Below are 18015 nucleotides of genomic sequence, written 5' to 3'. Positions count from 1 at the left end.
AATTTTCTCACCCTCAAGTTGTCCCAAACCTGTATGCATTTCTTTGTTCTGCTAAACACAAAGGAAGAAGATATTTTGAAACCTCATGTTTGAAACCAAACAGTTGTGGGCACCATTGACTTCCATAGAAAAAAAAAATACTATGGAAGTCAATGATGCCCCACAACTGTTAGGTTACAAATGTTCTTCAAAATCTTCTTTTGTGTTCAGCACAACAAAGAAATTCACAGGTTTGGAACAACTTAAGTAAATGACAGAATTTTCTTTTTTTGGGGGTCAACTATCCTTTTAAGTGGAGATGAACCACACACTCTGGTAATGTGCCATACCTAAATATACCTTAAAATCATGAACTATTAGTTGCTAAGAAGGTTAGGGCCTAAAACTGACACATCTTATGTTATGTTTATGTTTAGCATATGGCAATTTCATCTCTCATCAAACTGAGAATCTTTTATTCATGAAATTGCATATTTGAATGCGCTGCTGAGAATTTTCTTGCCACATGTTTTCCTTAAATTGAGTACATCATAAACCATGTACAAAAAAACGTTAGATAAATAATAGACATTGACATGTTGTGCAACATAGCAGTTACTAGATGCGCAAAGCATTACATTTTAACACGGAGTAGTTCCTAAACAACAACCCTTGTTTAACTTGGCCTAATCTAACCCTATGAAGCCACATGGGCCTGGTTTCCCAACCAGCAAAAACATCCCATTAAATGTGTCATACATCAGTCTGCTGGAACAGTGCTTGAGAATGTGGTAGCACCACGCTTTCTATAAATCCCTCAGCTCTATGCTATTAAGACATGCTAGAGATGTAAAGCTTTTGAGCAGACTTTCTCCATTTATTTACGTCTGTTTTCTTTCATTTGTGGCTCCTTACATGCCCCCATGTCTGACGGGAAAAGCCCCACTGTTTGATGTCCGTGACTCTGTGATGTCTTCTGAATTCACCCCTATGCTATCACTCTAAACTGTCATCGAATATGATTCATATGCTAACCACATGTGGTTGTTCAAACGTATTGTTTGACCGAGCATTTCCTTAGCATTTCTTATGCGTATACTCTTTCATATCAGTACTTTTGTCTTCTGTTAGAAAGTGAAAGTGGCTTTCACTGGGATGGAGCTCTTGCAGATCTTCTCTGCTAGCTAAAGAGCAGAATATCCGTTAAAAATATTGACTCTGCTGGCCACATGTTAGGAAGTAGCTGCTGCACTGAATCTATCCCTTGTCCTGTATTTATTTGTTCTTGTTTATTTTAAGGCATGAACTCCTGTAATGGAACAGGGTTGTTGCTATTTTAGTCTTATTAAGACAAGAGGATATTTTAAATATTGGATTTCAGTTTCCAGGAACCTTGTCAACTGAGTGGTTCTGATCTAGTATTGTTTCAGAATATTATATGGTTTATAAATGTGATAAAACAACATCCATCCATACTCCCAAACAATGACAAGTATAGGCTACTACATTTTTATGAGCTGGAATGGTAACATGACAGTCATTAGCACTTTTTCATATTTTCCAAACTAATTTTGGGGGGACATTTGTGTAATTTAATTGGATATGGTTAATTGTTAAATGGAGCTGAAAGAACTAGATTCTTGGCTGAATGAAAAATGCAGTATTTTTCAACTCACATTCAAGGAAACTGCGATGTGTAGAACTTGAATGATGGCATCTTTATAGGTTCCAAAAAGAGTTTTTCCTCAACACTGCCTAAGAATCATTTTTGCTTCTCAAATAACCTTTCCCTGAGCATTTCTTAAAATAAACATTATTTCAACTCCTTATTCCAACGATTATTTCAACTCCTTTTTTTTCTTTTTTTTTTCATACAATGAAAGTCAATAGAGTCTAAAACAACACTAGATGGGCCTATAGCCTACTCATTATATTGAGAAGAAAAAAATATATAAAGAGATATTTTTAAAATATCCTATTCTGTGTTCTGCAGAATGCTGCATCTCTTATACTGTAAATTTCAATGTGACTCGAAGCTAACAGTGATACATTTCACAGATTCAGTTGAAATATTTTAATATTCCCTTCCAGGCGGTTACTGGGCTCTTCCCATAAAGCTGTTACTGCATGTGTGTGTGTGTTGTCTGACATCTTTCCTGTGACTGTCAGATTTTCTTCCTCTCAAACGTCATTACCTGACCCTTGTTTAGGACAGTGCTCTTATCAGAAACCAAAGGCTTTCCTGTTTCGACTCTCGCAGTTCACACATCTAGTTAGAATGCTTGGAACGTAGGTATCATTTCCTCTCCTCAAAAACAGTTAGTCAGATTCAAGTTCTTCCTTGTAGAGGGTAATTTGTCTACTCGCTTCACATCTGGGCTGCAGCTGCGGTTAATGTGTAAAAGGTCTGTTCAAATGAAAGGGACAAGAAAGGAACCTGGAAGCTTTAATGTTTTACGTTGCATGCGGCGATTTTGATGGTGAACAAATCAACAATGACGTCAACCAAGAGAATATAAAAACGATATAAGTCGATCTGAGACATTATTAATTTTTTGCACGGCTCTCACCGCGACTCCTTTGTTATACTAACGCAACTGGCGCCATCTCATTTGACTGTAATATTGTGTTCGTCTAGGGGCTGCATATTATTTAAAGAAGCCTATTGATTTTAGCCGGAGCGTTAAGATAATATGGGATAGGCCTACTATTTGAAATATTATCTTCAAATAGCCTAATATAAATATTTGCGACCTCACTCCAATAACGGCTACATTCTCAACAGGGAACGTTCACAGAACGTTGGCTAACGTTCTAATGTTCTTTCAAAGTTATGAGCAAACTTTCTATCAGTAAGGTTAATAGAACGTTCGATCAGTGTTAGGCGGTTAACATGCATTAGTGTTGTTAACATGCTAATGTTGGACCGTCGTCCAATGTTTTTTTTTTTTTAAATGTATCATTCGGAGCGTTCAGAGAACATTAAAACCTCCCATAATGTTTGCAAAATTTAAATGGAATTTTCCCTCAACATTCACATAAAAAACTTTTTTTTTTTAAACTACGTTTGAAAAAATATTCTTAGAACATATATATTTTGCTGGGTTATTCAGATTACTATTCAGAAATGTATTTTGTTTGCAAACATTTTTGGTCTCACTGTCAGGTTAGATCCAATATTCATATGAACTGAAATGTAATAACTGTCATAGAAGGGTTATAAAGAAAAAGTTTCCAGTTTCCAAAATTTTAACTATGACTCCAGTTGATTAACTGTGTTACAGTTGAGGCCAAATTCTTCAAACCTCAAAGGCAAATCATAGGCTTTTTAACATTAAGTCAATAAGGAATTGTCTGGCGAATCCTAAGAAATGTTAGAATTATGTTCAGTTTGTCTGGTCAAGCATGTTGATTCATCAAGTAATTCTTCTTTTTTACAGTGTGTGGTAACATTAGGAAATTGGAAAGGTCCTAAGCCATAGCCCTGAAGATCACTTGTGCAGCACACAAGAATGGGATGAATGGAGTAAACACAAAGATTACCTTTTCCCAATACCAAAAGCATAATGAGGTTTACAGACCACGGCATATTTCTTTAATAAAAACCAATCACACCACACTGAGAGAGGTTTCCTGCTATGGCGGTTGTACATTCATAATAGAATTGCCATATGACTGTACTGCTCTGTCATTTAGTATTCAGGTTTTTACTCTGCAGTACCAAAGCAGGTTTAAATGAAATCACTCCTTCCCCCGCCACTCAACAAGTGTAGAAAACAGTTCAATGCATGCATTTCACTGTAAGCGAAAACTTTTCCATGAGACATTATTGGACTAGTCACAACTGACTGAATTTTAAACATGAAAGAGGGTGTTTTTGTCCCACATCTGCTTTTCTTGCCCAGTTAATCTCTAAACATTTAAACAATATTTTTGTGGATCATCCTTCCAGAACAAACTTATAGACATTTCTGACAACTTATTAAATATTTCCAGTCGACTTTAGTGAATGTTTATTGTAATAACATTTATATGATAATAATATTTAGCTTCGTTTGTCCTCCACTCTTCTGTGTTTTGCATAAAGAATGCCTCGTACCTAAAACGGCCCCTTACGGTGATATTGTACATTCCAAACATTTGTGATTTTTGGAAAGGATGTCAAAATAAATACGAGAGTGGCTGGACAGAATTTTTAGACAGAACTAATATCCACTCCACTTTTGCTGTATCTGGCAGGCCACATGTGTTCCAGCTGAATTATCAAGAGCTGTGGTATTTGTAAAAGTGAATTTCCCGTCTAGGTCTATTTTTAAACCGTCGTTCCCAGTGGGTCATCTTGCATTTCAATAGGATTGTTTTGTCTGAGCACTCGACGTGAAAAATGTATAATGTCTTTTTGAGAAGCTGAAAAATCTTTTTCAGTGCCACCCACAGTTTAAACTGGCGCAAATTCTTTATTTGAAATGCTTTTAATATTTAAACCACAATTAGTTCCGGTCCTCAAATTTGATGACCATGCAGAGTTCCAAAAATTCTATTCACTGTGACACTGGGTCTTTTGCATCACTTTCCAGACAGATTATCAGTGTGTTGGGGGATTTTCAATTACTTTTTCTGCAAGTTACATATTTAGGTGGAATAGGTCGCCATAGGTGGAAAAAAAAGTGAAGAGCTTAATTGCCACGTAGCCTATACACACTCAACTCAAGTCAATAAGGAATTGTCTGGCGAATCCTAAGAAATGTAAGAATTATGTCCAGTTTGTCTGGTCAAGCATGTTGATTCATCAAGTAATTCTTCTTTATTACAGAGTGTGTGGAAACATCTGGAAATTGGAAAAGTCCTAAGCCATAGCCCTGAAGATCACATGTGCAGCGCACAAGAATGGGATGAATGGAGAAGTAAACACAAAGATGACCTTTTCCCAAAACCAAAAGCATAATGAGGTTTACAGACCACAGCATATTTCTAAATTCAGAATTTTTTTTTCTTTTTTCTAAATTCTAAATTCAGTTGTCTAAATTTCTAAATTCAGTTGTCAATTCACCTTTTAGTGCTTAATCCTGTTCTGGAGCCTACACACACAGTTCAGTAATTCAGTTTGCCTTGACTCATTTGTGTTGCCAGATATTGTAGTGAACAAGAACAAAAACTGAAATAAATCCAACTGCGTTACATTTAAACAAGACCAAAACATTGCGACATTGCGACCTTCCCCTCTCAAAAACTCCATAAACTTGATCGCATTATGAGCCAAGCCCAAACAACAAACCCCCAAAAATGCTTATAATAAGAAGAAATTGCAAGAGAGCGTGCTGCGTATACCTTCCCAGCTTAAACAAAACTGGATACAATTGAACATAAATGTTTGGTCGCTGTAATATTCCTTTTGTCAAAAATACCTCTTACCAAACAAGTGAGACACAATGGTTACAATACATTTTCGGGAGAGAGTCGTGTTCCAAACACACACAGATTGATAATTTAGAGGATTCACTCCCTTATTTAAATGTGCTTGTCACTCCTGATACTGAAACTTTGCAGTGCGTATATGCATGGTCTATAAGTGAGTCATTGAATCGTTTACTCAACCTATTCATTTAGAACCACTGATTCATTCAGGAGCGCAATGACTGTGTTGCTTGGAGATGATATTCTATTTTTTTTTATTCTACTTTGAAGGATTTCCGTTGGCGAGCAATTGTGTCTAAAATGTATGCAATATAAACCTTTTTATTTAACTGTTGTGCAATACAATGCTCCCAATTTCTTATTAAACGTTTGTTTTATTCAAATACATTTGATGTAATTCAATAAACAAAAGCTGTTAGACTTTAAAAGTAAACAGAAAACTTGGATGTGGTCAAGAGAAAGCCCAATGTGCCGTCTTCTCTTCCAAATGTCCATGCTTCACCTCGGCACGCCAGAGCAGACGAGCAGAGGGAGAAAATAATTCCTGGTTGTGGAAATGGGCAACGGAGATGTGGAATTTGAAACATTTCTGATCCAGGTCCAGCCACTGTTTACCCTGCAGTCAGGCTATGACATCAGAGCGAGGACTTTATAAAAGTGCATGTGCACAGAGCCAGGCAGTGAGCAAACAGTAACACAAGTAGAAAATCTTATTGTGGTGCAACACATCGGAGAGCATGATGGACAAGCTACAGAGAGACAGAAACATCGTGATGGCATGGGCACTGCTGTTTTACCTGGGTTCACAGGTGAGAATCACACTTTCCCAGCAAACTTGTTTGCATGCATATGTGTTTTGCCAGTGGAAACATGTTTCTGTCTGTTCAAGTCTATGTGCAACAGCTTGATATCCTGTTATACTTTTATGAATTGGCATAGAGTTTTTGTTGGAAGATTTGTCTTTGAGAACTCATTCATTATTAAACAGGGGTTTTCCAGTATAAACTGAATGCAATGTAGCATTAATTCTTAATTAAAGAGTGAACGTTCTGTACAAATGAAATATTTTCATAGTCTCAAGTTAATGGCTCTAGCACTAGATCATAATTGAAAGCATGTTTTTATTAGAGCCTGGAAATACTTACCGTAAGTGATTCACAAGAGGGGAGATATTTTTTTCCTTTTGCTTCTCCCTATAAGCATATTATCAATGCATGTTTTTGAAAATCAATCTGTGCTATTGTTAGAGTCATTCATGAAAAATATTATAATGAGTATATACTGTATTATAGATATATTATAATTATTATAAATATACAGTATAATGAGAAACTTGAAAGAAATACATTATATTAAAGTAATGTTTGATTATTGAAACTGCATGCATTGACATAGTATTATTACACAGATTTACAGAATATCTGGTCTCAGAAATATCAGAAATCCTTAAATTACCCAGACTCTGATTCAATTCAATTCACATGTATTTGTATAGCGCTTTTCACAATACACACCATTTCAAAGCAGCTTTACAGAAAATCGAGTCCACATTACAATTTAGAGTGATATCAGAGGCAACTGTCTAAGTTATGTTTTTCAGAAATGTACATATACTAATCACAGTTAGCTAAAAATGTATTAATTTAAAAAAAATCAATAATTTAAGGCGGAAACAATTACTCTGATGCATGCGTTACATAACACTTGTTCCTGTATTCTGCCTTAGGTGTGCTGTCAGCAATGTGGTGGCCCTTGTCAGTGCCAAGGCTCTGTGCCAGTCTGCCCAGAAGGAGTTCCTCTCATTCTCGATGGGTGCCAGTGCTGCCAGATGTGCGCCCGGCAGAAGGGCGAAGCCTGCAGTGAGGTGTTTCCGTGCGACAGTCAGCGAGGGTTACAGTGTGACTACAGTGCCAGCTTCCCTGGTGACCCAGGAGAGTGTGTCAGTGAGTGCAAACTATCAACAACCAAATGCTCTGTCTCAAATCTGTCAACACTGTAAAACACTGTCCACCCATAAATATAATTTACATCGTCGGTTTGAACTTTTGATCATCATTTGGGACACCATTTGATTCATCATTTGTAATTTAGGTTTGAGCATTAATTATTTGATTAGTACATTATATTTTGAATTATGGTACTAAATTTATAATAAGGCCTGAATCTATGAATCAGAGTAGCCTATATAGCATTTATGAGAACACCGAAACATTTAGACTTTCATAATTCCAGTATCATTGCAAAGCGGGCCAACCTATCCTGTTTTAGGCATTGCATAGTGTCATCAGTGTAATCTTTTGGACCTTTGTTTTTAGGTCAGAAGGAGCTGGGCTGTGAGCATAATGGAGTCTCTTACCAGGAAGGCCAGGTATTTCAGCCCTCTTGTGCTCTTCAGTGTCGTTGTTCGGGCGGAGGGGTGACCTGTGTGCCCCGGTGCAGTGAGGATGTTCTCCTGCCCACCCCAGACTGCCCTCATCCTCGAAGGGTTCAGCAACCAGGAAAATGCTGTAAAGAGTGGGTGTGTGAAAATATGGACAACACAGTGCTTCAGGACGCTCACATAGGTACTTTATTCACTTTTTTTGTGTGTCCAGCAGACAAATCAAAGGCTGTAGTTGTTCATGTTATTATATTTCATGACCTCGAATGAAAACTTTTTTTTTTTTTACATTTTTTTTTTTACGTTTCCTATTCAAAACCCTATCTAAGAACACTCTCAATTACATTCCAGACTGAGGTTTTCATTGTGGGATTTTGACCATTTAATTGAAAATGTCTTGCCAAGATGGAACCCAAAAGCACAAATACTGGCTTCTTCCCGAAGCCAACTTTCCATGATTCATAACAGGACTCATGTCTCTGTAACGCAACAATTAAACTCCAGAAAGCCAGACAGAGTGTAGAACACTGTTCAGGAGGGTGTTCAAAAGCAATGTCACCCAAGTTACATCGGCTGGAATGGTACAGTTTGTTCTGAGTGTTTGAAGAGAAGACGTAAACAGATCCATGTGTATAAAACACTGCCAATAAATGGTTGATTGTCATCTCTTAGGGATGGAGGTATTCCTTCTTTGAGATTCCCAGATTATAACAATGATTGTCAGATGGACAGATTACCATATTGCTCTAAGGTTTAATGAGATAAGAATTAATATTTCAACATTATATCAAAATGAATACTTTCTAAATGCACATTCCGTGTCTTATTGTGAATCATTTGTGTGTTATTTAAAAAAAAAATTTGTCTTCATAATGCTTCATCAAAATTCCCCTGAAATGACTTTTTTCCACTGACGTCACTTAGGCTGCATTGGTTATTAGATAATGTTCACAAATTGCTAAATAGCTATTTTGGCGTTCTTATAGCAAACTTGTTTAGTCTGGTTTGATGCATGATAAAAAAAAACATAGCATGTGATTGCAGTATGAGCTAATCAGATAGTAGACTCATTATATTCTTATTACTTTAATACAACGTCTATGTTTTGTTTATGTTAACATTAACAAAACTTGAAATGAATTGAGCTGGATGACGACACTATTGTCTTCTGCAAAGCTGCTATATAGCTTCGAATTCATTTAATAATTGATTACATTTGCAACATCTACACTGTTATTGAACGAAATCTAATCTACATTGAACTAACTTGAATTTCTTTCATAATTGACGAACTCTACAGTTATTGAACTGAACTGAATCAACACTAAACTGATTTGAGATTAAAGGGTTAGTTCGCCCAAAAATGCAGTACTCTCCTGTACCAAATCAAGACCTTCGGGAACACAAATGAAGATATTTTTCATTAAATCCGAGAGCTTTCTGTGCAACATGTTCCCATGCAACATCATAACCACTTTCAAGGCCCAGAAAGGTAGTAAAGACACATGGACATGGACTATTTTAACAATGTCTTTGCTACCTTTCTGGGCTTTGAAAGCTTTGGTAATAATGTTGCAGTCTATGGGTGGGTGGGGGGTGGGGGGTCAGAAAGCTCTCGGATTTCATCAAAAATATCTTCATTTGTGTTCCAGAAGATGAACGATGGTCTTACAGATGTGGAACGATATGACAGTGAGTAATTAATAACAGAAATGTTCTTTTTGGGTGAGCTAACCCTTTAATGACAGCACTGTCTTTTTTAGAGCTGCTTAACAGCAGAATTTGAATTTGTCTCGTATTTGATGACGTTTCCATTATTTGATTCTGTTATTTACTGTGAAGCTGTAATTTAAAAGGCATTATGTATTTTTATGATTAAGAATATCTACACTCCATGTGATTTTCAAATTTTTCAAACCAGGCCTCGAAAAGAGTACCCATAAAACATAGTATTCTGCAATGGCATAGGGCCTTCAACGTTGTACGTTACGCGCACTTCTTATGATTGCAATAGATTCCTGATGGATACAATGATTTAACCTTTTTCATGATTAGCCATTTTCTTTAATTATATAAAAAAACATGCCATGTTTGTAAAAGTGATTTGGTCCTGAAGTATGTATTAGTTCATTGGGTCTGAAATAATCAATATGTGGCTATTACTGTACAAAGTTGCCCTTTTCATATTAAAAGAAGTGTAAGTGCTGAAGTTTAATTAAATTGTTTTTGGGATGGCAGCTTCCAAAAGTGACCAGACATTGCCTGCAGACCCTGGATACCAAACCAGACCCGGCTCAAACTGCATAGACCAGAGCTCAGAGTGGAGTGCTTGTTCGCACACCTGCGGGTCGGGACTATCCACACGAGTGTCCAATCAAAACCCAGCCTGTCGCCTCGAGATGCAGATGCGCTTGTGTATGATTCAACCCTGTCAGCCTGTTCTCCACAAAACCCCACAGGTGAGTCTCCATTAGGATCTGCCATTGGATACTGACCATTCAAAACAATCTCTAATCCACCCCCGCATCTGTGTTTCAGTGGTCGAGGAGGAAATGTCAACCCAGTTACAGGTCAGCAACCCCAGTTCGGCTTTTCCACCAGGGCTGCTATAGTACACAGTTCTATAGGCCCCGTTATTGTGGCTCATGTACAGACAGCCGTTGTTGCACTCCTTACCATACTGGCACGACACTGGTCACTTTCCGCTGCCCTGGGGGGAGACTTCTCAATCATGCTGTCATGATCATCAACTCCTGCATCTGCCATTACAACTGCCCTTATTCATCTGGAGGGGCATATAGAGGGACACCCTTCCTGGGTTAGACACTCACTCTCTTGTAGGCTGACTTTGGATCTAGTAGCTTCATTTTAGATGCTCTGGGTTTACATGTCTTATTGAGTGTTAGATAACACATTTTTTATATTGACCAAACTCAAGGTTTGAGGTTTCAGATTAATGACTGAAAAACCCCTCTTTGACTTTGACACTTTTTCCCCCCAGGACAATGTCTTAAGACTGGATAGGTTTCCACAACTAGCAATAATATGTTCTAAGAACGTTTTGCTAATGTTCCCGATAAGTTTCTTAATAAAAAAATTCAGAAAAAAGTTTCATAACCGATGTATAAATATAGTTTTTATGCCACCGTTTTAAGAACATTATTAAAGACCAGATAACACTGACCAAACATTATATTAACGTTACTGTTTGATCTTAACTTTGAGAGAACCTTACCAGAATGTTAGCCAAAGTTCTGATCAAAGATCTGACAGAAATTAAATTTTTAAGTTTTTTTTTTTATCTATTGGGTTTACACAATGGCAGCTGTTTTTACTTTGAGTCGGAGGATACATTACTTAAAGTAGTACACTTGAAAATATTAAAAGATTATATAAGAGTAAATCCGTCAATATCTTTAGCAGTTTTGTACTGGACAACAACTGTGGCTTTCAATGAATTCCAAAGCTATTAGCTCGCAAAAGATGAAAATTATATATAAGATAATACATTTTCTCCCCTTCACCAAAAATAATCTAAGCAAAGAAACTTTTCCCCCTACGCACCTGACTTAAGTTTACAGGGCTCGTCTCCGGATTGACGTTCAATGAGATTTATCCTCTAGCGCGTTTCCTAATCAACGAACACGAACACTTGGGAAATAAATAAGATCTCAAGTGTTCCACTAACCTGCTGGGCAGCAGTAACCAGACAGACTCCAGACAATGCCTGGCTTAGAATATGTTTTAATCATGGCCGGAGGATCTCAGACCAATTTCAGAGAGAATCCCACCAGCCAAAAGAATACAACAGTTTTTTATAAAATAAGAGCATGGCAAAGATGACATGATTCAACACATTATTTTTCTACAATATGATTGGTTCTTTATACATGTAATTCAGCAAACCCCTCTGTTAGGTAAAAGTATGGTACCTTGATTACTTCAAATCATGAGTTCATAAATGTAGACATCTGTCTAGGTTCATTTCCCCTTTTGTTATATTTGGTCATGATTCAGACACATGTTGACTAAGTGAGTGTTTGGGGACATTTCAGGTTTCAAAAGCATATAATTGTTAATCCTGCCAGACTAATACATGTTAGTTATGATGATTCATTGAAAAAAATCCATCACAAGTGTTAGACAGATTCGAAATGTACTAGAAATACCATTACACATGAATGCAGAAGTTCTTCAGGCATTGGGTATGCTATGCGAATTTTACATTTAAGTGTGGCATCTGTATACTGTAGGCTTTTATTTGAAGACGGACACTAACAGTGTTTACAAATTTCATGCAAAAAGATGTACTGTATATATAAATATGTAAATACTTTTTATGTCTATATGTTTCTGTCATTAATACTAGAATTTGTATTATTTGTGTTTAGTTATTTCAAGTTTTATTGCACTGTCATTTGCCACCTCACAACATTGCAGTCAAAGTTTAATACAGGGTTTGTCAGATTTCTCATAAATTCTCAAAAATAAAGTTGTGTACTTGTCACCTTTTCTTTGGATCTATAGCTTCATATTGAATGCCCAGACAGAATGAGTATCTTGCTTTATGATTCTGAAGTCCAAGGCTGCCCTCTTTTGTTTTTCTGAGGAAGGGCAAGCAAGAATTTGATGCTTCAGTGATTAAGAATGTTTGCCCCCTGGTTGAGAATCACTCATTTGCTGTAGAATAATTTGTACCAGGAATGGGCAAATATAATAGAAATAAAGAATATATGGACTGTAATGATAATGAGTGCAGCATTCGAAATCAAAACCATATGCTTTTGAAAACCAAGAACAAAAAGCGTTTCTCACTTCTTCCTTTTTTACATTAGGTTCCTGCGGGTATGTTACATAAAAATGTAATAGCCTAAACATGTTCTTTCTGACTCATAAAATCTATCGCTATTTCTATCATAAATGTTTTTACAATGCTAAGAGAGCGGGGTAAAGTTAGTTTTAGGTTCGATATTCGCCAGACATTCGTTTTTCCATGTCACTGCTCTATAAAGTCGGCAGTCTTACAGATATATCAATACCAGGATTACTTTTAACAGTAACCAATCAATGTGTGTCGACATGAAAAATTCGTTAAAAATAACCTTACGTGCATTATAGCTGCATATTTATACCTGAGAGTGCTTTAACGCGCTGTGACGGCTCATAATGCTTGAGGGAACGTCTGCCAATTACACCAACTGCGTTAAAACGTGTAATTTTTACTAGTTAAAATTACTTTTTATACTTAAAAAAGGACATGTTTAAATTCCAAAGCTTGCCGTGGGATACTATTAGTAACACCGACTTACCAGTGACATTTTGCTAAGACCTCCCATACTGTATGTACAATATACAAATATTAATATGAAAATAATTCACCTAAAGTGTTTTTTCATGTTTAAAATGTTGTAGTAATTCCCTAGTGACCAGACTGACTTACTACAGGCGGAATTTTGACCATACCTCCCTTACTGTACGTACAGTACACACATATTAATATGAAAATATTACTGTAATTCACCTATAGTGTTTTTTCATGTTTCAAAGGCTGTAGTAATTCCCTATTGACCAGACTGACTTACTACAGGCGGAATTTTGACCATACCTCCCTTACTGTACGTACAGTACACAAATATTAATATGAAAATATTACTGTAATTCACCTATAGTGTTTTTTTCATGTTTCAAAGGTTGTAGTAATTCCCTAGTGACCAGACTGACTTACTACAGGTGAAATTTTGACCATACCTCCCTTACTGTACGTACAGTACACAAATATTAATATGAAAATATTACTGTAATTCACTTATAGTGGTTTTTTTCATGTTTCAAAGGCTGTAGTAATTCCCTAGTGACCAGACTGACTTACTACAGGCAGAATTTTGACCATACCTCCCTTACTGTACGTACAGTACACAAATATTAATATGAAAATATTACTGTAATTCACCTATAGTGTTTTTTCATGTTTCAAAGGCTGTAGTAATTCCCTAGTGACAAGACTGACTTACTACAGGCGGAATTTTGACCAAACCTCCCTTACTGTACGTACAGTACACAAATATTAATATGAAAATATTACTGTAATTCACCTATAGTGTTTTTTCATGTTTCAAAGGCTGAAGTAATTCCCTAGTGACCAGACTGACTTATTACAGGCGGAATTTTGACCATACCTCCCTTACTGTACGTACAGTACACACATATTAATATGAAAATATTACTGTAATTCACCTATAGTGTTTTTTCATGTTTCAAAGGCTGTAGTAATTCCCTATTGACCAGACTGACTTACTACAGGCGGAATTTTGACCATACCTCCCTTACTGTACGTACAGTACACAAATATTAATATGAAAATAATACTGTAATTCACCTATAGTGTTTTTTTCATGTTTCAAAGGTTGTAGTAGTACCCTATTGACCAGACTGACTTACTACAGGCGGAATTTTGACCATACCTCCCTTACTGTACGTACAGTACACAAATATTAATATGAAAATATTACTGTAATTCACCTATAGTGTTTTTTTCATGTTTCAAAGGTTGTAGTAATTCCCTAGTGACCAGACTGACTTACTACAGGTGAAATTTTGACCATACCTCCCTTACTGTACGTACAGTACACACATATTAATATGAAAATATTACTGTAATTCACTTATAGTGGTTTTTTCATGTTTCAAAGGCTGTAGTAATTCCCTAGTGACCAGACTGACTTACTACAGGCGAAATTTTGACCAAACCTCCCTTACTGTATGTACAGTACACAAATATTAATATGAAAATATTACTGTAATTCACCTATAGTGTTTTTTTCATGTTTCAAAGGCTGTAGTAATTCCCTAGTGACCAGACTGACTTACTACAGGTGAAAATTTAACAATACCTCCCTTACTGTACGTACAGTACACAAATATTAATATGAAAATATTACTGTAATTCACCTATAGTGTTTTTTTCATGTTTCAAAGGCTGTAGTAATTCCCTAGTGACCAGACTGACTTACTACAGGTGAAAATTTAACAATACCTCCCTTACTGTACGTACAGTACACAAATATTAATATGAAAATATTACTGTAATTCACCTATAGTGTTTTTTCATGTTTCAAAGGCTGTAGTAATTCCCTAGTGACCAGACTGATTTACTACAGGCGGAATTTTGACCATACCTCCCTTACTGTACGTACAGTACATACATATTGATATGAAAATATTACTGTAATTCACCTATAGTGTTTTTTCATGTTTTAAAGGTTGTAGTAATTCCCTAGTGACCAGACTGACTTACTACAGGTGAAATTTTGACCATACCTCCCTTACTGTACGTACAGTACACAAATATTAATATGAAAATATTACTGTAATTCACCTATAGTGTTTTTTTTCATGTTTCAAAGGTTGTAGTAATTCCCTAGTGACCAGACTGACTTACTACAGGTGAAATTTTGACCATACCTCCCTTACTGTACGTACAGTACACAAATATTAATATGAAAATATTACTGTAATTCACTTATAGTGGTTTTTTTCATGTTTCAAAGGCTGTAGTAATTCCCTAGTGACCAGACTGACTTACTACAGGCGGAATTTTGACCAAACCTCCCTTACTGTATGTACAGTACACAAATATTAATATGAAAATATTACTGTAATTCACCTATAGTGTTTTTTCATGTTTCAAAGGTTGTAGTAATTCCCTAGTGACCAGACTGACTTACTACAGGTGAAAATTTAACAATACCTCCCTTACTGTACGTACAGTACACAAATATTAATATGAAAATATTACTGTAATTCACCTATAGTGTTTTTTCATGTTTCAAAGGCTGTAGTAATTCCCTAGTGACCAGACTGATTTACTACAGGCGGAATTTTGACCATACCCCCCTTACTGTACGTACAGTACATACATATTGATATGAAAATATTACTGTAATTCACCTATAGTGTTTTTTCATGTTTTAAAGGTTGTAGTAATTCCCTAGTGACCAGACTGACTTACTACAGGTGAAATTTTGACCATACCTCCCTTACTGTACGTACAGTACACAAATATTAAAATGAAAATAATACTGTAATTCACCTATAGTGTTTTTTTTATGTTTCAAAGGTTGTAGTAATTCCCTAGTGACCAGACTGACTTACTACAGGTGAAATCTTGACCATACCTGCCTTACTGTACGTACAGTGCACAAATATTGATATGAAAATATTACTGTAATTCACCTATAGTGTTTTTTCATGTTTCAAAGGTTGTAGTAATTCCCTAGTGACCAGACTGACTTTCTACAGGTGAAATTTTGACCATACCTGCCTTACTGTACGTACAGTACACAAATATTAATATGAAAATATTACTGTAATTCACTTATAGTGGTTTTTTTCATGTTTAAAAGGCTGTAGTAATTCCCTAGTGACCAGACTGACTTACTACAGGCGGAATTTTGACCAAACCTCCCTTACTGTGTGTACAGTACACAAATATTAATATGAAAATATTACTGTAATTCACCTATAGTGTTTTTTTCATGTTTCAAAGGCTGTAGTAATTCCCTAGTGACCAGACTGACTTACTACAGGTGAAAATTTAACAATACCTCCCTTACTGTACGTACAGTACACAAATATTAATATGAAAATATTACTGTAATTCACTTATAGTGGTTTTTTTCATGTTTCAAAGGCTGTAGTAATTCCCTAGTGACCAGACTGACTTACTACAGGCGGAATTTTGACCAAACCTCCCTTACTGTGTGTACAGTACACAAATATTAATATGAAAATATTACTGTAATTCACCTATAGTGTTTTTTTCATGTTTCAAAGGCTGTAGTAATTCCCTAGTGACCAGACTGACTTACTACAGGTGAAAATTTAACAATACCTCCCTTACTGTACGTACAGTACACAAATATTAATATGAAAATATTACTGTAATTCACTTATAGTGGTTTTTTTCATGTTTCAAAGGCTGTAGTAATTCCCTAGTGACCAGACTGACTTTCTACAGGTGAAATTTTGACCATACCTGCCTTACTGTACGTACAGTACACAAATATTAATATGAAAATATTACTGTAATTCACCTTTAGTGTTTTTTCATGTTTCAAAGGCTGTAGTAATTCCCTACTGACCAGACTGACTTACTACAGGTGAAATTTTGACCATACCTCCCTTACTGTACGTACAGTACACAAATATTAATATGAAAATAATACTGTAATTCACCTATAGTGTTTTTTTCATGTTTCAAAGGTTGTAGTAGTACCCTATTGACCAGACTGACTTACTACAGGCGGAATTTTGACCATACCTCCCTTACTGTACGTACAGTACACAAATATTAATATGAAAATATTACTGTAATTCACCTATAGTGTTTTTTTTCATGTTTCAAAGGTTGTAGTAATTCCCTAGTGACCAGACTGACTTTCTACAGGTGAAATTTTGACCATACCTCCCTTACTGTACGTACAGTACACAAATATTAATATGAAAATAATACTGTAATTCACCTATAGTGTTTTTTTCATGTTTCAAAGGCTGTAGTAATTCCCTAGTGACCAGACTGACTTACTACAGGCGGAATATTGACCATACCTCCCTTACTGTACGTACAGTACACAAATATTAATATGAAAATATTACTGTAATTCACCTAAATATTTTTTTCGTATTTCATAGGTTGTAGTAGTACCCTAGTGACCAGACTGACTTACTACACAAATATTAATATGAAAATTTTATATTATTTCACCTATAGTGTTTTTTCATGTTTCAAAGGTTGTAGTAATTCCCCAGTGACCAGACTGACTTACTACAGGTGACATTTTAACAATACCACCCTTACTGTATGTACAGTATACAATTAATATGACAATATTACTGTAATTACTGTTTTTTTTCATGTTTCAAATGTTGTAGTACGTTCCTAGTGACAACTCAACTCAATTAATTTTGATAAATGTATTAGGTAAAAGTAGGTATTAGAACTGTTGTTCCTGGTACAACACATTTCATTTTTTGATTGAAAACTGTAAAGGTTTTAGCTTTATCATGCGTTCAACGTTATAAATAAGCAACACACTTCTTGTAAATATTCAAAATCTAAAAAGTCCCCAAAATACAGATATACAGTGGTAATCTATAATGCAACAAAGAGAATAAAGGAGAAATTTGTGCAGATATTCTTTAATGAAAAAAACGTTTAGCTAACTACAACTATTCTTAATGTA

General features: G+C 35.7%; 1 protein-coding gene across 1 annotated transcript; it reads left to right on the top strand.

The window, feature by feature from the left end:
* The first annotated feature begins 6049 nt into the window (after nt 1-6049).
* ccn5 (cellular communication network factor 5) lies at nt 6050-11590 on the top strand. The gene is made up of 5 exons (XM_079589638.1): nt 6050-6203; nt 7121-7337; nt 7710-7958; nt 10013-10233; nt 10313-11590. The coding sequence occupies exons 1-5, from the start codon at nt 6132-6134 to the stop codon at nt 10595-10597; spliced, it is 1044 nt and encodes a 347-aa protein (XP_079445764.1). The 5' UTR covers nt 6050-6131; the 3' UTR covers nt 10598-11590.
* The last annotated feature ends 6425 nt before the right edge of the window (nt 11591-18015 follow it).

The sequence above is a fragment of the Phoxinus phoxinus genome (assembly GCF_949152265.1).
Source record: "Phoxinus phoxinus genome assembly, chromosome: 18".
Lineage (NCBI taxonomy): Eukaryota > Metazoa > Chordata > Actinopteri > Cypriniformes > Leuciscidae > Phoxinus > Phoxinus phoxinus.
The sequence above is the reverse complement of the archived record's forward strand: the minus strand, read 5'-3'. Positions and strand labels throughout refer to the sequence as shown.

Excerpts from the sequence above, each read along its gene's own strand:
- ccn5 (XM_079589638.1), top strand. The coding sequence starts at position 6,132 with ATGATGGACAAGCTACAGAGAGACAGAAACATCGTGATGGCATGGGCA. Across the intron at positions 7,338-7,709 it reads TGACCCAGGAGAGTGTGTCA|GTCAGAAGGAGCTGGGCTGT; the intron begins GTGAGTGCAAAC and ends CTTTGTTTTTAG. Across the intron at positions 10,234-10,312 it reads TTCTCCACAAAACCCCACAG|TGGTCGAGGAGGAAATGTCA; the intron begins GTGAGTCTCCAT and ends TCTGTGTTTCAG.